The sequence below is a fragment of the Oryctolagus cuniculus genome, chromosome 13 (genome assembly GCF_964237555.1).
Source record: "Oryctolagus cuniculus chromosome 13, mOryCun1.1, whole genome shotgun sequence".
Classification (NCBI taxonomy): domain Eukaryota; kingdom Metazoa; phylum Chordata; class Mammalia; order Lagomorpha; family Leporidae; genus Oryctolagus; species Oryctolagus cuniculus.
In genome coordinates this window covers 19,333,075-19,356,227 of record NC_091444.1, presented here as the reverse complement: position 1 = coordinate 19,356,227, position 23,153 = coordinate 19,333,075, and the positions used below count along the sequence as shown (strand labels likewise).

Genomic DNA, 23,153 nt, shown 5'->3' with positions numbered 1-23,153 from the left:
GGAGGTGAGATTTGACCCCAGGTTCTCTGGTATGGGAAGCAGGTGTCCCAAGCACAGGCTTAACCCCCTGGACTACAACACCTGCCTCAGGCTATAATAAACTGCTTTAAATATTTATTTTATTTACTTGAAAGGCAGAGTTCCAGAGAGAGAGAGGGAGACACACACACACACACAGGTCTTCCACTCACTGGTTCATTCCCCAAATGGCTGCAACGGCCAGGGCTGGGTCAAGAGCCAGGAGCTTCTTCTGGGTCTCCCAGGTGGGTGGAGGGACCCAAGCCCTTGGGTCGACCTCTGCTCGCTCAGGTGCATTAGCAGGGATCTGGATCAGAAGTGGAGCAGCTGGAACTCCAACCAAGCCCTTATGGGGTGCTGGCATCGCAGGCGGTGGTTGTACCCACTGTGCCACACTGCCGGCCCCTGCAGTAAATCTTAACCACGAGTACAACCATATGCTGAGTCCTAATGAGTACATGAATACAAGAGTGGTCTTTGGGACGCTCGACACAGGATTCCACAGAATTGGTGGTTTTCAACTTTTGAGTGCATCAGAATCAACGAGAGGGCTTTTATAGACACATATTTCTGGGGCCAGGGTTGTGGCACAGCACGCTAAGCCACTGCCTGCAATGCTGGTGGTTCGAGTCCCGGCTGCTCCACTTCCAATCCAGCTCCCTGCTAATGCGCCTGGGAAGGCAGCAGGAAATGGCCCAAACACTTGGATCCCTGCCACACACATGGGAGAAAAGGATGGAGATCCTGGCTCCTGGCTTCAGCCCAGCCCGGACCTGGCTGTTGCGGCCACTGGGGGGGAGAACCAGCAGATAGAAGCTGTGGACTGAGACGCGAGTGATGTACCCACCGCTGCAGTGCATGGATCTTTACTGGATTGTGATTTGGACAAATAAACTACAAAACAACACTTAGGAGCCAGCTGGGGCAACGCGAGCAGACTGGCCACGTGACAGTAAGGGTCAGTCTTGCTAGGCAATAATGGCGTTATCTTTCCTTTAGACACATTTTACGGATACACACTTATCATGAAGGGACATGGTCTGGAATTTTTATGGATCAAATGACACTGATGTCTTGGCTTGGCTTCAAAATAGTAAGTAAGCTGGGAGCAGGCTGCTGGCCTCAGAGCTGCGCCGGCCGGTCCCCCAGCAGAGCACCTCTGGCTCCCGAGTCCGGCTTCCTGCAAAGCAGACCCTGGAAGACTCGACCGCCTGGCTGCTGCCACCTGCATGGGAGACCTAAACGGGGCTCCTAGGGCCCAGCTGTGGCCTCGTCCAGCCCTTGTTGGTGCAGGCATCTGAGAGTGAACCAGAGGACAGGTTTTCTCACTCTGACTCTCAAAGTAAATACACAACAACAACAACAACAACAACAAAAACCTCAGGTGTGGACAGGCCACAGGGACTGGCCACATGTGGATCGTTGAAGCTGCCAGACAGACATGGAGGTACGCTAGCCAACTCTGCTTTTCGGCGCGCGTTCACACGGAACACGGCTGTAGCCTGGGCACACGGCGCACGCTCACACGGAACATGGCCTTTCTATAGTCTGCCCAGGCGGACATCACCATGTTTCAGTTGCTCTTGCTGTCCCGGGTCACGATCCTCCGTGACTTCCCTGCCTGTGCCTGATCCGTCAAGCCCGGCGGGTCTCCCGTCACACGTGTTAGCAGTGGCCAGGTAGGTGGGTGGGAGAGACGTAGTCAGGGGAAGGAGCACACAGAGGAACAGGAAGCAGCTGGCCACTGGAAGCGTGTCCCGGCCTCCCGACGGGGACGGCGGCTTCCCATGGGACAGGGACACCGCGCTGACCTTACCATGGCAAAACCAACGTCTGCCTTCTTGAGGGCCGGCCCATCGTTTGTGCCATCACCGGTGACAGCCACCACCTGCCGCTGGTCCCCAACGGTGCTGTCAATGATGCCTGAAAAGCAGACACGCGCCCCGGTGAGCTCGAGGCTGCCTGGCGGCTTCCGCCCGGCGCTGCCTCCCCGCCCCCGCCCCTGCACGCCCCTCTCCATCCTCTCTCCCTTCCCCCTGCTGCAAGGAACCTCCCAGGGCCCTCAGCTGCGGCTGGCTGGCGCCGCCGGCTGGGAAAGGCTGTCCTGTGCCAAGGAGAACAACACGGGGAGGATTTGAAGGCAGACAGCTGGGAGTCGCCTGCGCCACTCTCCCCCACGAGTGGGCAGGCCGGGAGGGGTCCTGTCTCCTCGGCCTCACACGTCCCTTGTTGTATCCCAGAAGCGTGGCCCTGCCCTGACCTGTTCCCAGAGCTACCGGCAAACAAGACGTGAGCAGGCTTCAAAAACCCAACACAGCCGCAGGATCTGGCCACCCAGGGCTGGCTGCTTGCTCTCCCCATCCGCCTGGTGCTCTCGGGACAGGAGACAGCCCCCTCCTGCCTGTGGCCGCCGGCACCAGCTCACCTTTCACCAGCGTGTGCTTGTCTGTGGGCGAGGACCGGGCCAGGACCCGAAGCTTGGGCCAGATCTTGTCCAGCTTCTCTTGTTCTACCTGCCAACGCCAGACACACCGTGGCTCAGCCAAACACGCAAAGCCACCTGGGAAGATCTGTCTGTGCCACACACGCCGAGCTCTGAGAGATCTGGGGCAGACAGGGAGTGCTTCTCCCGGCCCTGGAGGAGGTGACGCCAACTTAGTCTCCAAGGACAGAGCTATGGATGGCGGCCGCCGGGGTCAGCTGCTGGCTCCGGTGGCTACGGTGGTGCTTCGGGGTCTTAGGTTTGATTTCTACGTAGACCAGGAAGCTTTGTTCTGCTCCACACCTGGGCCACGGCCTCTCACAGCCTGAGCCACTGGGGGTCACATGGCAGGGGCGACGGAAGAAGCCGAAAGACACAAAAAGTTGGCTTGTGAACGATGCCAACAAGAAGGAAGACAATGGCCTGTTTTGCCAAGTGAGTGGCTCTGGGAGAGAGGGACGCTGGACGTGAGTTTAGAAACTGGCCGCCTTCTCCCAGTGCCCCTGATGCCTCAGGCTGGTGCCTCCCACCCAGGACCCACCTCGAGCCCAGCCTTCGCCCCCAGGGAGGCCCAGGTGCCTCCCACCCAGGACCCACCTCGAGCCCAGCCTTCACCCCCAGGGAGGCCCAGGTGCCTCCCACCCAGGACCCACCTTCAGCCCTGCCTTTGTCCCCAGGAAGGCCCAGGTGCCTCCCACCTAGGACCCACCTCTCCCTTTTCATTGCGAATGAGTCGGTTGAATTCTTTGCCTTCTAAACACAGGAAGTCATCGCCAGGTGTCAGGATGCCACATTTGGTGGCGATGGCTCGGGCTGTGTTGACATTGTCCCCGGTCACCATTCTGACAGTGATGCCAGCTCGCTTGCATTTGGAGATAGCTTCTGGGACCTGTGGGGGAGTGAGGAAAGGAGAGGTGGAGGTGGCAGCAGTGGCCTCTGGTGCCTCCAGTGTGGACAGCAGAGAGACCGCTGACAAGCACTGCCCCGGGCATGGGCTAAGTGTGGGCACTGCTATATCCGGGGTTTCCTCACTTCCGTCCACCTGCGACGGTCACATTGGGATAGGCCCTGTTGTGCCAGGAGATGAAGGGCTCCCTAGGAGCCTGGAGAATGCTCAGCGCCCAGGGGATGTGCACCACAGGGGTGTTGGCTGAAAGGCGGTGGCAGAAGTCAAGGCTGGTGTTCCAGTTGATCGCACCAATGGTGTGTCCGCTGATAGCTCCATTTCTCCCTGACTCGCACGCCATAAACCCCACGAGTGCTGCCTCCCACCACCCACCACCCCAGAGCAGCTCTGGGGAACTGGAAGCCCCGAAACACCTCCTGTTGTGGGCGAGAGGCAGGTGATCACCCGCATCTTGCTTCCCACTAGGTCACGGCTGGGCCGTGGTGGTCCCCACCACCCTGCCCCAGGCCAGGCCAGCGCCTCACCTCTGGGCGCACGGGGTCCTCGATGCCCACGACAGCGATGCAGGTGAGCTCGGTGAGGACCTCGCTCTCGTTGTCCCAGGAGGGCTCGGCGTCGTCGAAGTCCCGGTAGGCTATGCAGATGGTGCGCAGCCCCTCGCAGGCCATGGGTTCGATGACGCTGCGCACCATGTCGTCGCGGTCCTTGTTCTTGAACGGGACCGCCTCCCCCTTCTTGTCCAGGATCCGATTGCACCTGGGGAGGCACAGGGTCAGGAGGCGGGGTCCCCCCTCCCACTCCAGGCTGCTGCCGTCCCCGCCAGGCGCTCTGGCTGCTCGGCTTTATTCCTAATGACACCGCTTCATGGCCAAAGAGCTCCTCTAGCCGCCACCCTCTTTTGAAGGCGTCCAGGATGCGTGTGCGTGGGGCAGTGCCCGGGGAGCAGGAGCTGTGACTCTCCCACGTCATCTGTGCTCTTGTTTTTTGTTCAAAGATTTATTTATTTATTTGAAAGGCAGAGTTACAGAGAGGCAGTGGTGGGGTGGGGACAGTTTGTGGGGGTGGAGAGGAAGCCTTCCATCTGCTGGTTCACTCCCTAAATGGCCACAATGGCCGGTGCTGTGGTGTAGCGGGTAAAGCTGCTGCCTTCAGTGCCAGCATCCCATACAGGCACCGGTTTGAGTCCCAGCTGTTCCTCTTCTGGTCCAGCTCTCTGCTGTGTGAAAAGCAGTGGAAGATGGGCCCAGGTGCTTGGGCCCCTGCACCTGTGTGGGAGACCCAGAAGAAGCTCCTGCTTCCTGGCTTCAGATTGGCCCAGCTCTGGCTGTTGAGGCTATTTAGGGAGTGAACCAGCGGATGGAAGACCTCTCTCTGTCTCTCTGCCTCTGTAACTTTGCCTTCCAAATAAATAAATAAATCCTAAAAACAAAACAAAACAAAAGCACGCAACTTTCCTTCATCAGAATCGCGGACGGGTGTGACAGGGAATGATTTCCACCATGGGCCGTGTGCACGGCACCTCACCGGCACGGCTGGCGTCGTTTCGGGAGAGCGTTCCTCTCCCTGGGTTCGGATGGCGAGCTGGAGGCTTCGCTGTCTAGGGTGCATCCTGGCCGTGCCACTGTTGGCTGTCATCACCCTGAGCAAGCTGAACTCCCCTGGGCCTGGCTTCTCCCCTGCACAGAACAGGTCAGAACTGGCCCTGACCTCACTAGGGTGAGGACTGAAGGCAACGGGCCACGCAGAGTGTGGGAAAGCAACGGCTGGCCGAGTAAATGCCAGCAGGCTCGCGGGGCCGTGCGGGGCCGTGCGGGGCCGGGGGAGGGAGGCAGGGGGCGGTGCTCACTTGCGCAGCATGATCTCCGAGGCGCCCTTGCTGTACATGCGGAAGCCGCCGGCGGGCTTCCGGACGACCGTGCTCATGGACTTGCGCACCGAGTTGAAGGTGTACACCTTGTAGAGCTGCTCCTCGGGCACCTCGTTGCGCACCGCCTGGTAGTCCTGCTTCAGATCTGCGACAAAGCCCAGCAGAGCACACTCGGTCTTGTTGCCCACCTGCCGCGGCAGGCCTCCCTCCTTCTCCGGAGGCTGAGGGAGAGAGAACACACAGGGCACCGTTGAAGACGCCGCCGGCCGGGGCTGGAGCACCAGGCAGGGGAAGACCTCCCCTGCAAATCTTGCCCGATCACACCCGGAGTGTGGGGGCGAGGAGTGTGGGGGCGAGGAGTGTGGGGGCAGCGGTGGTGACGGGGGTGGGGGGTCTTTGTGGAGAGCACGCAGCACGGTGGTCAGGAGTGAGCCTGATTCCAGGGCCATCCGGGATTTCCCAGTTGGCTCCAGCTCGCGTCTCACCCTGTGTGGCTCTTATTCCCACACCCGCCCTTTGCTTCTGAAGTGCGGAATTTACTGATATGCCCGATCCTGCCACCAGCGTGAGTCCCTCCCGGGAGACACTGCCTACACGTGGCCGCTGGGCCCTAGGTTCTGACGCTCCTCGGTGCTCCAGCTACCGCCCCCATGTGGCCCCAGGGAGTCCCCTCCCCGCCCCCTGCCCGCCCCCCACCCCGAGTGTGCACGTGGAGGAAGGACTTACCAGGATCTTGGATGTGTAAGCGCTGTTGATGGCAATGCCGTTGACGATGAGGTCCAGGACCTTGGGCAGGAAGACGTCGGGGCTGGGCACCTGGTGGTAGTGGGTGCCCCCGACGTAGGCCTGCACCACGGTCATGCGGTTCATGGTCAGCGTGCCGGTCTTGTCGGAGCAGATGGCCGTGGCATTGCCCATCGTCTCACAGGCGTCCAGGTGCCGCACCAGGTTGTTGTCTTTCATCATTTTCTGCAAAGGGGAAGAGACGGGAGGTGGCTGACCAGACTCTCCCGGATACAGACCCAGGGGCGCTGCCCGGCCAGCTTCCTGCCCGGGTGCTACTGCTGTGGTGACTCTCTTAGGATCCTGCTGGGTTATTTACACGCTGATGCAACCAACTGATACGCCCACCGCGGTGGAGGCTGGGGAAGTTGCTGGGTGCGAGCTGGGTCCTCCCACCAGGGGCTCACGACACCCTCCCCTCGTGTCCGGTCGGCCCTGCCGCACCTTTACAGAGTAGGCCAGGGAGATGGTGACGGCCAGTGGCAGCCCCTCGGGCACGGCCACCACCAGCACGGTGACACCGATGATGAAGAACTTGACGAAGTACTGGATATAGACGGGGGTGCACTCGGCGAGCCACGGTCTGCCCTGGATCACGAAGTTGTCGATCACGAAGTACAGGATCAGGATGACGACAGTCACGGCGGACATGATGAGACCTGTGCGGGGAGACGGGTCACGGGAGGCTCCAGGGGCGCCGGCGCCAGCCGCGGCCTCGGCTGCCACTTCAAGGACATCACAGCGGGAGGGGGAGGCCCCCGCTCTAAAAGACACAGGCTCCTGTCTCGCGCTGGTGGCTTCTGTTCTCTGGCCACGCTCCTCGCTCAAATACGGGGCTTGGTCTGCCTCCTGGAGCAGCCTTCCACAGGACCCACTCCACCCGACCTGAGACCGCCACACTTCCCCTAACGACATGCTGACCATGTCTGTCCATGGCCTGGCAGCTCAGCGACTCCGACTTCTCCCCCACCCGCCTGTGAGTGCCGGGGTGCTAGCCCATTCCCGGTGCAAACGAAGCCCTTGGGACGGTGCCTTTGACCAAGCAAACACCCGCGTCCAGGCCAGGCCTCCCTGCAGCTCTGGGATGCAGGTGACTGTTAGCCCCTTTTTAAAGAAAGTAAGGCCAGATGGTCTGCCGTACTGACACTGGTGAGTGACGGTTTCCCGGGATGTGGGCGGCCCCAAGCCCACAGGGACGGTTGGTCACCTCACATACGGAGGTCCCTGCAAGAACTCGCTGAGGGTCAGCCAGCAGCTGGCCGCTCTGAGTGCCAGAGGGGCCACCATCAGGGCCCACCTGTGCCCGGCGGGGGCAAAGATCTGGGGAACGCTCTGCTGTAAACCGTGCTGGGTCTGGGCTCTACTGCCCCGAGCCCTGATGGACTCTGGGGCCCCAGAGCGGGGCTCGCGTGAGCAGGTCGACTCCAGCACATTCCTGGTACCCTGCTGGGTTAGGGAGGGTGCGGAGTTTGGGGGGGGGGGGTGCTTGCTCTGCAGGGGGTGGGAGGCACCGCAGCTGCCCACTCTAATCCTGGCCATGATTGAGTTTGCCCCTGGAGAAGAATAAGCCTGTGCCTGGCTCAGTGACGTCCTGCCGTTCGTCTCATCCACGGCAGTCAGAACCACAGCGCCAGGACCAAAGGAGGGTTCTGCACAACAGAACCTCCCATGATGCTTAGCACGCTTTCTCTTTGCGCTGCTGGCCACGTGTGACCACTGGCCAAGTGAAACGTGGCCTACTGTGACCGAGGGACTGGGCTTTTGCCTTTTTCATTTTAATCCATCCCAGTGGACATAGCCACAGGTGGCTGGTGGCTGCCGCAGCCTATACCACGGGTCCAGTGGGACACGGCTCCCCAGACTCGTGCAGAAGCTTAAACCCTGAAGCCTCACGTTAGCAGTGAACGGGTCACCCATGATGGGGGCCCAGCAGGTGTTTGGGTCACTGGGGCCGCCCAGGAGGGAGTTCTCAGGGGCAGGGTTGGTTATCTCAGCCCAGTCGGCCCAGCTTCTCGGCTCACCACGTGACCGCACCTGCACACCCACTCTGCCCCGGCCCGCCTCCCCCTGACCTTGAGTTGTGACCCTCCAAACTGAGATCCGCCACCTCCGGCCCCACACGCTGCTCTCGGTGAGTCACACAAAGCTGACCCGGTGCGCCTGGTGAGCAGGCAGCACGGGGGAGGCCAGGTGGAGGCAGACCCGCCGCACCGGCGCCTCAGCGAGAGCCCCATGCGAACAGCACACACAGAGGTGTGCCCGATGGGAGGGCAGGCTCAGATAATGAACTCCTTCTGCTCCCTCCCCCCACTGCTGAAAGAAGGTGGGGGGACAGAGGCAGAGAGCACACACAGGGCTGGTGTGGGGGAAGCCACCTGCTCACCCTGCACTCACAAGTGCATTAGGTAACCTCCAGACAGGGCCCCTCCGACCCTGCCCTCTTCCTCTAGCGTGTCCGCTGCCCCGGGCTCTGCCACGTGCCGCGGCTGCTGCTCGAGGGAACAGCCGAACTTCGGCCCACGGCAGCCTCTCCTCGCCTTCGGGACGTGGAAGCCAACACAGGGCAGGAGAGCAGGCATCTGTCTGTCTTCCCACGCTGGCCTCACACACGGGGAGACGCCGCTCTCTCAGAAAGCCCAGGGGGTGTCCGAGGCGCGGCAGAGACAGGGCCCCAGCCAGCCAGACCCCACCCGGCTCACCAGCTTTCCCGATCTGGACGGCCAGGCGCGTCAGCTTGCCCTGCAGCACCGACTTCTCCTTCTTGTGCACCTTGCTGGCCTTCTTGTCCTTGTCCTCGTTGTCGGCCCCCTCCTGGCTGTTGAGTGGCTGGATCTCCAGGGCCACGCCGTCCTGGGTCTTTGCTAGGGTGCACAAACAGGACACGTGAGCGGGCAGGGGAGCAGCATGGAGCAAGGGGCAGGCAGGCAGGAAGGGAACAGCCCCCAGTGTCCTGACATCTGCTCTGACCACGCCCGGCCTGTGCTGGACACGGAACCTGCCGTCAACCCCCTATTAGGGCCTGAGGGTGAGCGTCTAAGCACTGGAGCGGGGGTGCTTGAGGGTCCTGGATTTCCTTTTCGGAAGCAGCTTCCTGGCAGCCCCTCGGAGCCCCAGGCCAGGTTGAGTGCAGCAAGGCCATGCATCGCGGCCCTGAGTGCCGATGCCAGTAGCCATCCTGCCTGGAACCCAGGGCTTAACATCTCAGACCCTGTATTATCTTCCAGCTCTTTGTATGAGCAGATGGAGGGGGAAGGAGGACCCCTCCCTGCCCTGCCTGACCAAGGCCCCCCAGGGGGTCCGTGTTTTGGGGGAGAGGGAAGTCGCTGGTGTGAGGGGTGTCCCTGGAGTAAGATAAAGCTGGGACTAAGACGGACGCAGAAATAAACGCACTTTGCTTTTAAAAGAAGAGTAAAGGAAAACCAGCAATGACGGACGGTCGTGTCTGGCCCTGGTTCTCCAATGCAATGCTTTTTATTTCTAAAGACGACGGTGACGTGGGGTACAGAGGAAAGCAACCCCGCCCCTGGCGCTGTGGTCCCTGCGTGGCTCTGCCCGCACTGAGGCCAACCCGCCCGACACGTTGTCAAGCCCACACACACCACGGAGACACAGTGCAAACACGGCGACCGCAATAGAGACACACAGCGGACCAGGAGGAAGACAGCCTGGAGAGAACGCAGAGCGAGGTGGGGGGAGGCTGTAGCCCAGCGCCCCTCGGAGACTAGCAGAGAAGCCCCTGGTGAGGAAGCCAGCAGGAGGAGGGTGCAGGGACTGCCCACCCCGACTCCCTCCACCGGGAGGACCCTAGAAGTCTCCCGACTCCAAAAGGATGGCCCTTGGTGTTTAAAAAAAAAAATCCAGCTGAGGGCAATGAAGCAGAGTTAGGCACCCCGGAAAGAGCAGATCCTCCAGGTACCGGGTGAGACCTCGACGTGAGGTTCCAGGAGCCAACAGCAGAGGGCGCTCTTGCCCCATCTTAGATTGAGCCTGGGCGCCTCCCCACCCCATCTCTGCACCTTCCTCTGGGTGAGGCGTCCGGGCCGCAGCAGCAGGTAACAGGTGTATGAAGAGGGGAAGGGAGAAGGCGGATGGCCTGAGAGGTCTGGTTTGAGCGTGGACAGGTAGAAATGGCAGGTGAGTGTGTGGAGAGGTTACCTTTGTTGCGATTTTCAGGGACTCCTTGTTTTTTACCTGTTTGAACAAGAAAGAACAAAGTGGGGTGGAGACCCAAAGTGGCCAGGAAGAGATCTGCTGTCCAGCCGGCTGGCCTTGCTCCGAGCCCAGAAAGGTACCAGCCATGGGGCTGGGGGGAGGGCGGGTCACAGCTGGGCCTTCGTTTGATCCCCATGGACGCAGAGGCTGTCCCGGAGCCTGGGGACACTGACCAGCAAGGTCACAGCCCAGCCACCTCCTCCGGGAGTGTGCCCGGGCTGAGTCGCACCGCCTGGGAAAACGGGGGCGGCAGGGTGTTGGGGAGAGGGGTGTGAGCGAGCGGTCTGCGCGGATGGTGGCAGCCCAGGGGGTGGGGGTGGGGGTGCAGGAAGCTTCCTCCTTATCCGTGTGGTGGGTGCAGGAAGACATAGTCTCTCCGGAAAGCAGTGGGCTGCCCTGAGCGGCTCCAGCCAGGGGGCAGAAGTCCCCTCTGCCCGAGAGAACTCTTCCTCCTCCTGCGATTCCTTCCAAGACCGGCCTAACCTCGCGGGGCCTCTGCGTCTGCTCTCCCACTGACAGCCACTGGATCGCCCCGGCCTCGCCTCAAGGGAGACAGCGCGGGCAGGAGGACGACGCGGGGGAGTGCTGGGCCCACAGCGCCTGGCCTGTTCACCTGGGCAGGCTCAGGAACCCGTCCCTTCCAGACCCAGCAAAGGTGCCAGGCTCGAGGCCCGACTGCAGCCTGCCCTGGGCGCCCAGCGCCAGGAGCTGGCATCCATCAGAGCGGGGCTCTTCCTGCCAGGCGTCCGTCGAGATGAGCCCCCTCACTCTGAGCCCCCCTCCCCCCGGATGCCCCTTACCTTTCTTCTTCTTCTCCTCCTCGTCATCCTCACTGGCCCCCAGCAGAGTGAAGATGATCCCGGCCTGCGAGTTGACACCCACAGCGGTCACCACCATCCGGCCAGAGCCTTCCATGACGTGGGTCCCTATATGGGAAGGGAGTTGGGCGTCCAGATCCAGCCACGACGTGGCACGAGACACCAACGCCCCCCACGTTAGTAACGCCCACGAGACACTCGGCAGTGTCCAGGGCAGCCCTGACTGAAGGAACAGAGCACGCGCAGGAGGCAGACAGAGGCGACCCTGAGGGCGGGGCACGGGACGGAGCCCGAGGAGGGGGCAGGGTCTGGATCCCGGCCTGAGGCAGGGGCCCTACCTGAGAGCAGCATGGGGTCTTTGTCCAGGGACTTCCGGACGTGGTCGGACTCCCCCGTGAGAGAGCTCTCGTCAATCTTCAGGTCATTCCCCTGGATCAAGACTCCGTCAGCCGGCAGCAGGTCACCTGGCGCGCACAGGGGAGCAGTGACGGAGCCGGAGGCGAGGGCGGGGGCCGCCCCCAGCACCTCCACGCCCGCTAAGCTCTCCGATCACTAGGGAACACCCAGGGAGCCCCTCAGAGCCAGCTTCAGCTCTGTGCAGAGCAGGACAAGACCCCCTGCCTGCAGTCGGCGACCCCAGCTCCCGTCGCTCTCCCTATACCTTCCCAGGCCTGAATCTCACAGAGCCACTCACAACCCCACGACACGGTGCGGGCCTGCCAGTCACCCACAGAGAATCCGTTCCCAGGGAAGCGAGCACATGTGTGTATGTGTGTGTGTGTGTGTGTGTGTGTGTGTATGTGTATGGGGGGGGTCTCACCTTTCAGCCACTCCCAAGCCCCCTTGGGCGCGAGCGGGCTCTTACCGTACTTGATCTGGGCGATGTCGCCCACCACGATGTCAGCCACCGGCAGCTGGATGAGCTGGCCGTTGCGGATCACGGAGAACTTCTGCTCCTGCTCGATGCGGCTCTGGAGGCCCCGGAACTGCTTCTCCTTGCTCCAGTCGTTGAAGGCGGTCACCAGCACCACGATGATCACCGAGAACAGGATGGCTGCCCCCTCGATCCAGCCGGCTTCCGCCTCCCCTTCATCCTCCGCACTTTGTGCAATCTGACCACACACTGCGCCGGGGGAGGGAGACAGAGGGTCACCAAGGGGCTGGGGGGGGGACTGTGGCACCATCCCCCCACAATGGCATGGCAGGGAGGGGGAGGAAGAAAGCGGAACCCTTAGGCTATCACAGGGCAGTGGGATCGTGGGGTGTCTCATCACCAGGGTAACAATGTTTATCCGAGAGAAGCACAGGACCGAACGGCAAAAAAAAAAAAAAAAAAAAAAAATCCCATGCAAATTACAGGCAAGTCACATAGACAGACCTGGTGACTCCCAACACGGTGGGGGCCCCAGGGCTGCTGCCCGGCGTGCCACCAGCTGCCGGGGGCCCTCGGAGAGGCAGGGCCGGGAAGCTGGTGGGTGGGGGGACCCTGGACATTCTGGGGGAGGGGGAAAGACCTCCGAGCGGGAGGATGGGTTGGAGAAAGAGCTTCCTGTCTCTGGGCAGCGGGGGTTAAGCTTTAAGCTGCAGCCCCTTGACCACCAACCCCGGGGGGCTCCCTGGTGGTGGGGACGAGAACCCCGGGACCCCGGCAAGGCCACGGGTGGCACTCACGCTCATTTTCTCCGCCGGGCGGGCGATAGAAGGACAGGACCAGGGAGATGATGGCCGCGATCTCCAGGATGATGAGGGTGACGTCTTGAAGGGCTTCCCACACCAACTCTAAGAAGGTCTTGGGCTTTTTGGGGGGGATCAGGTTCTGCCCAAATACCTGCCTGCGTTTCTCCAGGTCGGCAGGGTTCCCAGAGAGACCTGCAGAGGAGGAAGGGGAGGGGGGGACACAGAAGGGAGCAGCTAAAGAATTCTTTTTGACAAAGCGCCTCTTGCTTCCTGGTCTTCCCACCCGGGAGGCCCAGTGAGTGTGGCCAACTTTCCCAATCTGCCCAGGACCACAGGGTCTAGAACCTTCCAGCTCAGGACGGGCGGAGTGGGGCTGGCTGGCCGCAGGTGCCACTCACACCTCCCGTATCTCAGAGAGGCCAACCCAGGCGTAGGGCTTCTCCGGCTTCTCATCAGGTGCCCTCTGGGCACCGACCCCAGGAACAGCAACATTGAAATGGTTCTCAGGCTAACATGAGGACGCTGCCCAGGATTTGAACAGGGCCGGCCTCCGTCCACGGGCTTCACGCCAAGGCCATCTGCCCATGGCCGTGGGCGGTGCAGGTGCCGCCGGCCCTCGAGACCCGAGGCGCTCACTCACTGGGGCAGAGGCTCCGAGACCGTCAGCCCTGCAGCTCGGCCACACACAGCCCGGGGAGAGGTCCAATGTCCCAGCAAGTCCCAAGCCCTCGGAATGTGCTCAACAGCTACAGAGAAGCACCGCTAAGAGAGGGGAGGCCGCGGCCTGTTCAGATACCCCCCAGGCCAGCACTGCGCACACCCTCCCCAGTGACACACACCCCACATCACACACACCACACCAACACACAGCACTTGGGATCTCACTGTATACAATCCCCACCCGGCACACCACACAGCACACACAACACCCCCACCCCGGCACACATGTCCTAAGAGTTCTCGAGCCCCTTTCCCAGCCCCGGGCGGGGGGGCTCCTCTCTAAGGGAAGCCCTCGCGCAGTGACTAACGCCCGCCGGCTCCAGCACGCTGTTTACACAGAGCAGCGAATGAGTCCTGGTTTGGCACTGGGAGCTCTTGGCTGCCCGGCTGATGGGTTCCCCACAGGCAGGGTGGGGCCGCGTGTTTGAGTACAGGTCAGCAGCTGAGCGGGCTTGGTCGGCGGAGGGGATTCGCACACCCTGCTGGGCTTCTCCCAGGCGGCATGCACCAGCAGAGGGCTGGCAGCCCAGGGTGACACAGAGGACCTCACGGACGGCCTGCTGTGGGGGCGCGAGCACAGAACCAAGGGTGCAACTCGAAGGACAAGGATGTGGGTGAGATCCAAGGCCAGACGAGATTTTGAAAATGGGAAAACAGGAACTCACAGGAATACTGTTGCAGGGCCTACGACAGCCCCCAGGCCCTACCCTAAAAGCAAAAACCACGGGCAGGGGTCCTGTCTGGGAAGGCAGTCGCGGGGGAGGCCGCCTGGACGCCTTGCTGGGAGAACTCTCACTGGCCAGTGCTGGGGGGTGGGGGGGACGACACAGGGGCTGGGCAGGGTGAGGGGGCGGAGTCCGTGTTCCTCTCCAGGGTGGCCCCCCCTCCCTGGTGCCCGAGTCCTTCACCCTGGCCTGAGTCCCGCAGGGAGGCGCCCCTGCCTCCGCCGCCCTGAGAAGCCAGGTTCCCAGTCGGGAGGGAAAGCAAGGGCCTGGGAAAGGAGAATGGGGCAGGGCCTCAGGGTCCCCAGGCAGGCAGGGGCAGGCCGAGTGGCCCGAGGCCAGGGCCTGGCCGCCTCATGCCCCCCAGGGACTGGGCTGGCAAGGCTGTGACGAGTGGCGACTGCCAGGGTTGGTCACTTGTTAATGCACCTGGGCTTCTTCCTGAAGCGGACCCCCGTGTGGAGGGAGGGACGCCCTTCCTTCCCTCACACGGCCAGTGGATGATGGTGGGGCAAACCAGGACGGCAGATATTAAAAGACATGCAGGGTCCTCCTCCTCTCTCCCAGCCCCGTGTGCTGCAGGCGGAAGTCCCACCAGCTCTACCTTCAAAGTACAACCAAAGTCCGGCCACCTCCCCTGCCCACTGCTGTCACTCTGGCCAAATTATGGCAGGCGACTTCTCCTCGCCTCCACTCCACCCTTGTACCCCTGTTATCAACTCCGTGGCCAGAGGAGCTTTGCTAAGATCCAAGGCAGGGGGCCGGCGCTGTGGCACAGCAGGTTAAAGCCCTGGCCTGAAGCACGGGCATCCCATATGGGCGCCAGTTCGAGACCTGACTGTTCCATTTTCCATCCAGCTCTCTGCTTTGGCCTGAGAAAGCATGAGAAGATGGCCCAAGTCCTTGGGGCCCTGGCACCTGCGTGGAGACTCGGAAGAAGCTCCTGGTGTCCAATCGGCATAGTTCTGGCCATTGCAGCCATCTGGGGAGTGAACCAGCGGATAGAAGACCTCTCTCTGTCTCTTTCTCTGTAACTCTTTCAAATAAATAAAATAAATCTTAAAAAAAAAAAAAAGACCCAAGGCAGGACATGTGACGTGTCTGCTCAGAGCCATGTGGTGGCTTTTACTGGGGGGTGAAACTGGGTACCAGGGACCTTGTGATGCCCTCCCAGCCCCCCGAGAGTCCCCGGGCCCTCAGCCCTGGCCCCCTCCTACTCACCCCTGGCTCACTGCCACCCGGCCAGCTGGCCTTCTTGCTGTTGTGGGAACGCACCGCACAAGCCATCCCTGCGCCGTCCCACGGGTCTCTGAGCTGCTCCACCCAGCACCCCCAGTCACCCCCATCTTGGCGGTTACTTCCCCCGACAAGGGCTGTCACCTCGCAGGTGACATGATGTGGTCTCTGGGGGTCTGTCTGAGCCCTCCACGGGGGCAGGCAGCCTGGGTTCCCCGGGCCTACAGCAGTGCCTCCTCCGCCACGCACACGCAGATCGCTGAATGAACGGAGCGAATGAGTAACAAAGTGGAGACTGGGTGCCAGACGCTTCCGGCACACCCGTGCCTCTCGTTCAAGCACCACGAGGGCAGCTACTCTCAAACCCACTTTACATGGAAGCAAGCCGAGGCCTGGCGAGGCGGTGCCACTCTGTGGGCTAGGGAGCGGCAGTGTCTGTACCCCGGGGAGGTGGCTCGATGCCCACTGGGGGCAGCCGCGCTCAGCTGAGGCTTCGGTCTTATGTGAGCAGCCTGTCCCAGCCGGCCCCAGACCTGCCAGGCTTTGCACTGAGGCTGCTGCCTGCTGGGAGCCGCCCTCCCTCGCCCCACTCCTCACTCCACGGGGCAGGCCCCACGCCGCCCCCACTGGACGCATTTTGGGGGCAGTCGGTCCTGTCTTCCTGTCTCAGGGGTGGGGGACATCAAGGCGGTCGGATCTAACCTGTAGGCCTGTTTTGGGCTTAAGAGAGAGAACGAAGCGAGACCTTAGGGTCAGCCTCGCCCTTGCCTCGATGCCCCCAGTCACACCCCTGCTTCCTCTCTGCCATGTCTTCTCATCTCTGCTCCACCTTAAGCCGTCCTGCGCTCAGACCGCAGCTGCCTAAAGAAGTCAAGTGTCCGCCCAGTTCCCAGCCTGCCCTGCAGCAGGGCAGGGCAGGTGGAGCCCTGGGAATCCTCTCTGCCATGTGGCCTGCACGGGGAAGCCATGTGGGCCTGGGAGCCCGGCCAATCCCCAATTTTGGGCTTTTCCATTCCAATTCTTTCTGCCCCAGGAGGCTCTCCAGCCCGGTCTCAGCAGCTGTCATTTCACACACATGCTTGTCCCGCCCCGGGAATCCCGGAGAGGGGAGAGGGTTTCCCCTCTTAGAAATCCACCGGGAAGACAGGAAGCCTGGCCCCCAGAGTGGGAGGGCGCCGGCCCCACCCAGCCCTGGAGGACTCCTGGCTCTGAGAACCCCACGGAACCCCTGCCCGGGAGAGGCAGAGAGTGTTGGGCGGTGAAGTCACTGCCCCCACCCGAGCCTGGGGGGCCGGGGAGTCACTGCCGGCACAGGGGGCGCGGGAGGACATTTGTGTGTGCTGAGAGCCTGCGCAGGACCCAGGGCCTGGGAAGAGGAGTGGGGCCCAGCCCTCGGGGATGGGCCCAGGGCAGGGGGCAGGGGTACCCCTTATCAGCACCGGCTCAGCTCCAGAAAGGGTGGGGCTCGGGCGGGACTTCCCAGCTGTCCCTGCAAGGCAGCAGTTTCTCGGGCTGGGAAGGCGGTCCCCTCTTGGCACACAAGAACGGGCAGGAGAACGCCTTTCCTGTCCTGCCTGAACAACCCCTGAAGCGGGGACGAGGGGAAGGAATTCCTTCAAATCCCTGCGGCATGCAGACAGCTGCTGTTGCTAACCAAGTACTTTCCTCCCAGGCAGTGCAAAGCAGTCTCCCCATTTCAGCGGCTCCAGCTTAACACGCCCACGGCCTGGAGAAGTGCTCCTCTACCCGCCAGACTCCCAGTCCCGAGGGATGGAGCTGCCCGCTCAAGGTCACAGCAGGAGGAGGGGGACTTGGGAGACCAGCCTCCTTTCCTCCTCTGGTCCACAGGGCCCCGTGGGCAGCTCCCTCGGGGTACACCTCCCTGCATCCAGCCCCCTGCTTTCTGCCTTTTCTGAAAACCTCAACTCTGGCACAGGGCAGAGAAAGCTCCCAGCATGCCCTCCTCTCGCCTTCTGCTCTGCCACCTTCTCCTGCAATGCAAGCCTGTGCTACCAGCCAGTGTCACACCACCGGCGCTCACACCTTGGAGCTAAATAAAGAGAGCCAAAGCCCCACTTGCAAGGGTGGATGCACTGTCCGCCCCAGCCATCTTTCTGCCCACCCCCAGCCGCTGGTTCCATGCGAGGCAGCACAGGAAGGCTGAAAACCGAGCCCAGCAAGCGTGGCTGCTGAGCCCCGGGGGACGCAGCAATGGGGGTCCAGGCCCAGTGCGAGGGGAGAACGCAGGGACGCTCTCCCCGTCACGCTGGTTACCCAGAGGCCCGGCTCTCAGAAAGGCCTCTGTGGAGCCTCTGGGGCGGCTGGGCTGGAAAGAGAAGGCCCACAGCTGTCCCTAACGCAGCCCTGGGCCTGTCACTCAAACCAGACAGGGAGGTCCCGGGTGCCGCCTGGAGTTCCCTGCGCAGGGAGGCGAGCCAGGACCAGCGCCCTTCTCAGCCGGGCTGCCTCCCCCACGCTGATGAGGACTTTCCCCACCCGACCCCGCCTAGGCATTCCCTTGATAAGGGCGGGCCCTGCCTTGACCATCCGCACTGCAGCGTGGCTGGGCCCCTTCCAGGCTGTCTGGGCTCAGCTGTCCACCACCACCCCTCCACACCCCCCAGGACCTCCTTCTGACCGGAGCCTCCTTCCCTCCTAACCTGGTGCCCGAGCTGCGGCAGCCAGAGTGACCGCAGAAAGCTCAGCGAGGCGCACGCCCAGGGTGCTGTGAGGATCATTTCTGGTGGAGCGGGGGCGAGAGTTCAAGGTGAGAGGAGGAAAGGTGGATGGGAGCTACGCTGCCACCTGCTGATCCAAAAGCTCCTAAAAACAGATGTTCCAGTGGAGGACAGGGCAGGAAACCTCCAGGAAGGCAGAGGCCCGGCTGCCTGTGCCTCCTGTTCACTCGCCTGCCGGCCCCATCTCCCCTCCTGGTCACTCCATTTCCCCTCCTGGTCACCCCATCTCCCCCCACCCCGGCCATCCCATCTCCCCTCCTGGTCACCCCATCCCCCCTCCTGGTCACCCCATCTCCCCCTCCTGGTCACCCCATCTCCCCTCCCGGTCACCCCATCTCCCCCCCCCGGCCATCCCATCTCCCCTCCTGGCCGCCCCATTTCCCCTCCTGGTCACCCCATCTCCCCTCCTGGTCACCCCATCTCCCCTCCCGGTCACCCCATCTCCCCCCCCCGGCCATCCCATCTCCCCTCCTGGCCGCCCCATTTCCCCTCCTGGTCACCCCATCTCCCCTCCTGGTCACCCCATCCCCCCTCCTGGTCACCCCCTCCTGCCCGCCCCATCTCCCCTCCTGGAACTCCCTGGAGCAGTGGTCTCTAAGGGGGGAGGGGGCAGCTATCTGTTGGCACTTGGGAAAATATTACAACTTTTTAAACAAATTTTTTTATTTCTTCATTTTCAACTTATTTGAAAGACAGAAAGGGACCTTCCTTCTAAGGGTTCACTCCCCAAATGTCTGACCTAATTTTGAGTCTCCCACATGGGTGGCACAGACCCAGGAACTGGAGCCATCAACTGCTGCTCCCCCCCGCCCCGCCCAGGTCCGTGTTAGCAGGAAGTTGGATTGGAAGCGGAGGAGCCAGGACTCAAGCCAGGAACTCCAACATGGGACGTGGACATCCCAAGCAGCTTCTTAACCACTGAGCCAAATGCCCGCCTCCAGAACTCTCTGTATCACCTCATGCACGTCTACACTTGTGCACGGTATATAAACAGCACTAGTGTTAGAAGTGCTAATAGTAGGGGCCGGTGCTGTCGCCTAGTGGGTAACGCTGCCGCCTGCAGGGCTGGCATCCCATAGGGCACCAGTTTGAGTCCTGGATGCTCCAATTCTGATCCAGCTCCCTGCTAATGCACCCGGGACAGCAGCAGCAGATGGCCCAAGTGCTTGGGGCCCTGCACCTGCGTAGGAGACCCAGAAGAAGCTCCTGGCTTTGATCAGCCCAGCTCGGCCATTGCTGCCACCTGGGGAGTGAACCAGCGGATGGAAAGCCTCTCTGTCTCTCCCTCTCTCTGTCTGTAACTCTACCTCTCAAATAAATAAATCTTAAAAAAAAAAAAAAAAAAAAAAAAAAAAAAAAAAAGAACTAATTGTGATACACTTGCTGGGGATGTGTGCTCAATTTTTTCCAGACTGATGATGCCACCAGAACTTTCCATTTTCTATGCCAAGGAAGGGCCCAGTTCCTGTCTGTCCCAGCTTGTGGCAAAAGAGACAATTCTTGGTAGAACATACCACTGCCCTCAAGATGCAGTTAAACCCCAGAGAGCTTAAGGTGACACAGTAGTTAATGTGAACTCTGAGGTTAATGAACCAAAATCATCAAAATTGCAACTTGGGCTGTCTTAGAACAGATCCCTCCCCCACCCCCAGGAATCCCAGCTCCTTAAACCTTGTATCAATCATGGAAGGCAAAGAGGCTTGCATCTTCTCACCAGAACATTCTGAAAGGGATAGCTCGGCCACGCTGGCGCCTCCCCAGGTAATCCCTACACGACACAGGGTCCTAGGCTCACCTGCTGGTCCTCGGGTCCCCACACGGTGCTCCCACAACACCCTGTTCTTCCCTTCGGAGCCCTGTGCCAGTGCTTCTGAGACTGCCTTCAGCCTCACGCATCTCCTTAGCCTGTGAGTTCCCGGGGAGGAGGGACTGTGCCTGTCATGTCCAGCCCGTGTCCCAGGCACCTAGTGGGCATTAAACAGCTGTTGAAGGGGAAGTGGAAGCCCTCAGTACCCCACGGTCCCATCCTCAACTCTGCAGAGAGCAGAAGTAGAAAGGCACAGAGGGAACATGAACTAGAAAGTCCCATCGACACCCTTCGGATCCAAATTCCACAAAGCAGCCTTTGGGAAGAAGAGTCCCCTCCTCTGCCCTTTCTGGTCTGGACCTGGAACTACCCAAGTGCTGGCCCAGCTTCTGCTCAGAAAACATCACTCTTCCTCCTTAAAGTGTAGCACCGCAGAGGACCAACGTGGAAAAGTCTTATGGGGAAGAAAGAATACCTACAGGAGCAGACAATCTCTCACCTACCTAAGATCATCCCTTCTTCCTGCACACAAGGGAGACTGACAGGGAGGGCAACCATTCTCCTTTCCTCCCCTTAAGCCAGAGGTGACTCAGTCCAGACGCACCAAGGAGTTCTGCTCACAAAGCCTTAAGACACCCTGGGGAACAGCTCTGAAGACAAGCAACAGGGGCAGGCATTATGGTGCAGACGTCAACCTGCGTCTTAGGACACCCGCAACCCATATGGGAGTGCCTGGGAGCCTGCCCTGCTCCAGCCTCCTGCTAACAGGCACCCTGGGAGACAGCAAGTGATGGCTCAAGTACTTGGGTCCTTGGCACCCATGCGGAAGACCTGGACGGAGCTCCTGGCTCCCAGCTTTGGCCTGGCCCAGCCTTGGCAGTTGCAGGCATTTGGGAAGTGAACCAGTGGATGGAAGATCTCTCTGTGTCTGCCCTTCTGCCTCTTAATAATAACAGTAATAATAAAGGCTATGTTCTAATTGGTGTCAACCAAACTTCCCTGGTCCTGGGGGACTGGAGAGCAGGGTTGGGGATGGCACTGGGGGCAGGGAAAGGAGGAGACAACAGGAGGAGGGGGGTAAAGACACTGGAACGGGGAAGAAGCCAACGCGAAGGCTTCCGATGGGACAGAATGCTTGATCTTCCCTCCCAAGAAACCCAAGGCAACATGGCCTGCTTAGGAGCCACAGCCTCACCCCTGCGTCGTTGTCTTGTTTCCCTAAATCTCTTTCTCTGTCTCTCGGCCTTCTTTCTGGGTCGTTACTGAACATTGAGGCAGCTGAATACCTCCAAGATTTTATTTTTCCCTCTTTTTCCAGATTTATTTATTTGAAAGGCAGAATTACAGAGAGAGAGGGATCCCCCATCTGCTGGTTCACTCCCCAGACGGCTGCACTGGCCAAGGCCAAGCCAGGCCAAAGCCAGGAGCTTCATCAGGGTCTCCCATGAGGGTGGAAGGAGCCCTCCTCCACTGCTTTTTCCAGGCCATCAGGAGGGAGTTGGATTGGAAGTGGAGCAGCCAGAACACCAATTGGTGCCCATATGGGATGCTGGCGAAGCAGCCAGTGGCTTTATTTGCTATGCCAACAACGTGGGCCCCAGGCTTTCTTCATTCTAACCAGGTCTTTACACTGGGGCCACTCCTCTTACCCCAACCATAACCAACGTATTTTCAGGGACACGAGAGCCACACAAGCACTGGGTCACAATGGGGCATTTTATCTGGCACTAAAATGTAAAAGAAGCTTTGAAAATTTTATTTATTTATTTGAAAGGTAGAGAGAAAGTGACACACAGAGAGAGGGATCAATCTTCCAATTGTTGGTTCACTCTCTAAATACATGCAGCAGCCAAGGCTAGGGCAGACCAAAGCTGGCACTGGAAGCAGAGCTGAGACTTGGAGCCCGGGCACTCCTGCACGGGGTCTAAGCACCCCACGTGGCAGCTTATCCACTGTACCAAACTCAGCCAAGCGTGACCTGTGCTTCTGAGAATCCCTGTGCTGCTACCCTCACAGAAGGGCACTATGAGCCAGCAAACGTGAACCATCGTCAGCTCCTACCCAGTGGTAAGGCCTCAGGCGATGGGGCTGGCACTGTGGTGTAGCAGGTGAAGCCACCGCCTGCAGTGCCGCCATCCCATATGGGTGCCAATTTGAGTCCTGGCTGCTCCACTTCCGATCCAGCTCTCTGCTTATGGCCTGGGAAAGCATTAGAAGATGGCCCAAGTCCTTGGGCTCCTGTACCCATGTGGGAGACCTGGAAGAAGCTCCTGGCTCCTGGCTTCGGATGGGCACAGCTCCAGTCGTTGCTGCCAATTGGGGAGTGAACCAGCAGATGGAAGACCTCTCTCTCTCTCTCTCTCTCTCTCTGCCTCTCTCTAACTCTGCCTTTCAAATAAATAAATAAATCTTAAATAAAAGACCTTAGGCAAGTCATTTAAACCTTGTCACCCCGAAGAGAGACGGGGGTGGGAGGAGAATGAACTGGCACTTGCCTTCCAGTTGTGGAAATCTGGATAAACAAAACCTCGTTAGTGTCAGAAACGTTACCGGTTCCCTACCGTCCATGGTAAAACCCACACTGCGATCTACAGGGAAGATGCTTCCGGTCCAGAGAATAAAGGCAAAGGGTCAGACTCCAGGACCCAACCTTCCCGGGCCCACGTCTCCTAGGTTTCCAACCCACAGGCCTCAGGCACCAGGGAGAAGTCTTTATTCCCGTCATGTGTCTGCAGGGGCCTCCCATGGGCGACAGAGTCACGCCACGCTGCCAGACACCTCGGCGTGGTCCTCTGAGCACAGCTGCTTTTTATAGCATCAGCACCTGGACGCTGCTGCTCTTCCTCTGCCTGCCCAGCTCAGCAGCACCCTTGTCTGTGTGGAGACGCCTGGGGCTTGGCTGCTCAGTGTCTTTCTCCTGTCCCTTTATTATTCGCACACACACGGCAGTCACTGTTGGCACTGGGGGTAAAAAAGATGCTGTTTTCCAACACCCTGCTGCCCCAGCTCCAGGATGAGCCTCAGGATGAGCCTTAGGTGAAAACGATGCAGGACACCTACATATATGTGACCCGCAGAAGCAGCGAGTGGCCACAGACAGCCGTGCCGGGGGTGGGAGTCTTGGGATGTGGTCGCAGCCTGGGTCTGTAGCGAGAGAGGCTCCCGT

At 60.6% G+C, this 23,153-nt stretch overlaps 1 protein-coding gene across 6 annotated transcripts in view; it reads right to left on the bottom strand.

The window, feature by feature from the left end:
• The window catches only part of LOC100353865 (plasma membrane calcium-transporting ATPase 4), an 89,241-nt gene that overhangs the window by 15,134 nt on the left and 50,954 nt on the right, over positions 1-23,153 (bottom strand). For 4 of the 6 annotated variants that reach the window (XM_051821144.2, XM_070055120.1, XM_002717580.5 and 1 more), the window contains 13 exons: positions 12,759-12,956; positions 11,953-12,210; positions 11,426-11,551; positions 11,070-11,195; positions 10,213-10,248; positions 8,757-8,918; positions 6,502-6,716; positions 6,001-6,243; positions 5,254-5,495; positions 3,932-4,163; positions 3,210-3,389; positions 2,444-2,531; positions 1,835-1,941 (listed from right to left, as the gene is read on the bottom strand). In XM_051821144.2, coding sequence (XP_051677104.1) covers positions 1,835-1,941; positions 2,444-2,531; positions 3,210-3,389; positions 3,932-4,163; positions 5,254-5,495; positions 6,001-6,243; positions 6,502-6,716; positions 8,757-8,918; positions 10,213-10,248; positions 11,070-11,195; positions 11,426-11,551; positions 11,953-12,210; positions 12,759-12,956 — 2,213 coding nt within the window. The remainder of the gene's footprint in view (positions 1-1,834; positions 1,942-2,443; positions 2,532-3,209; positions 3,390-3,931; positions 4,164-5,253; positions 5,496-6,000; positions 6,244-6,501; positions 6,717-8,756; positions 8,919-10,212; positions 10,249-11,069; positions 11,196-11,425; positions 11,552-11,952; positions 12,211-12,758; positions 12,957-23,153) is intronic. The other 2 variants (XM_051821145.2, XM_051821143.2) reach the window with 1 other exon arrangement.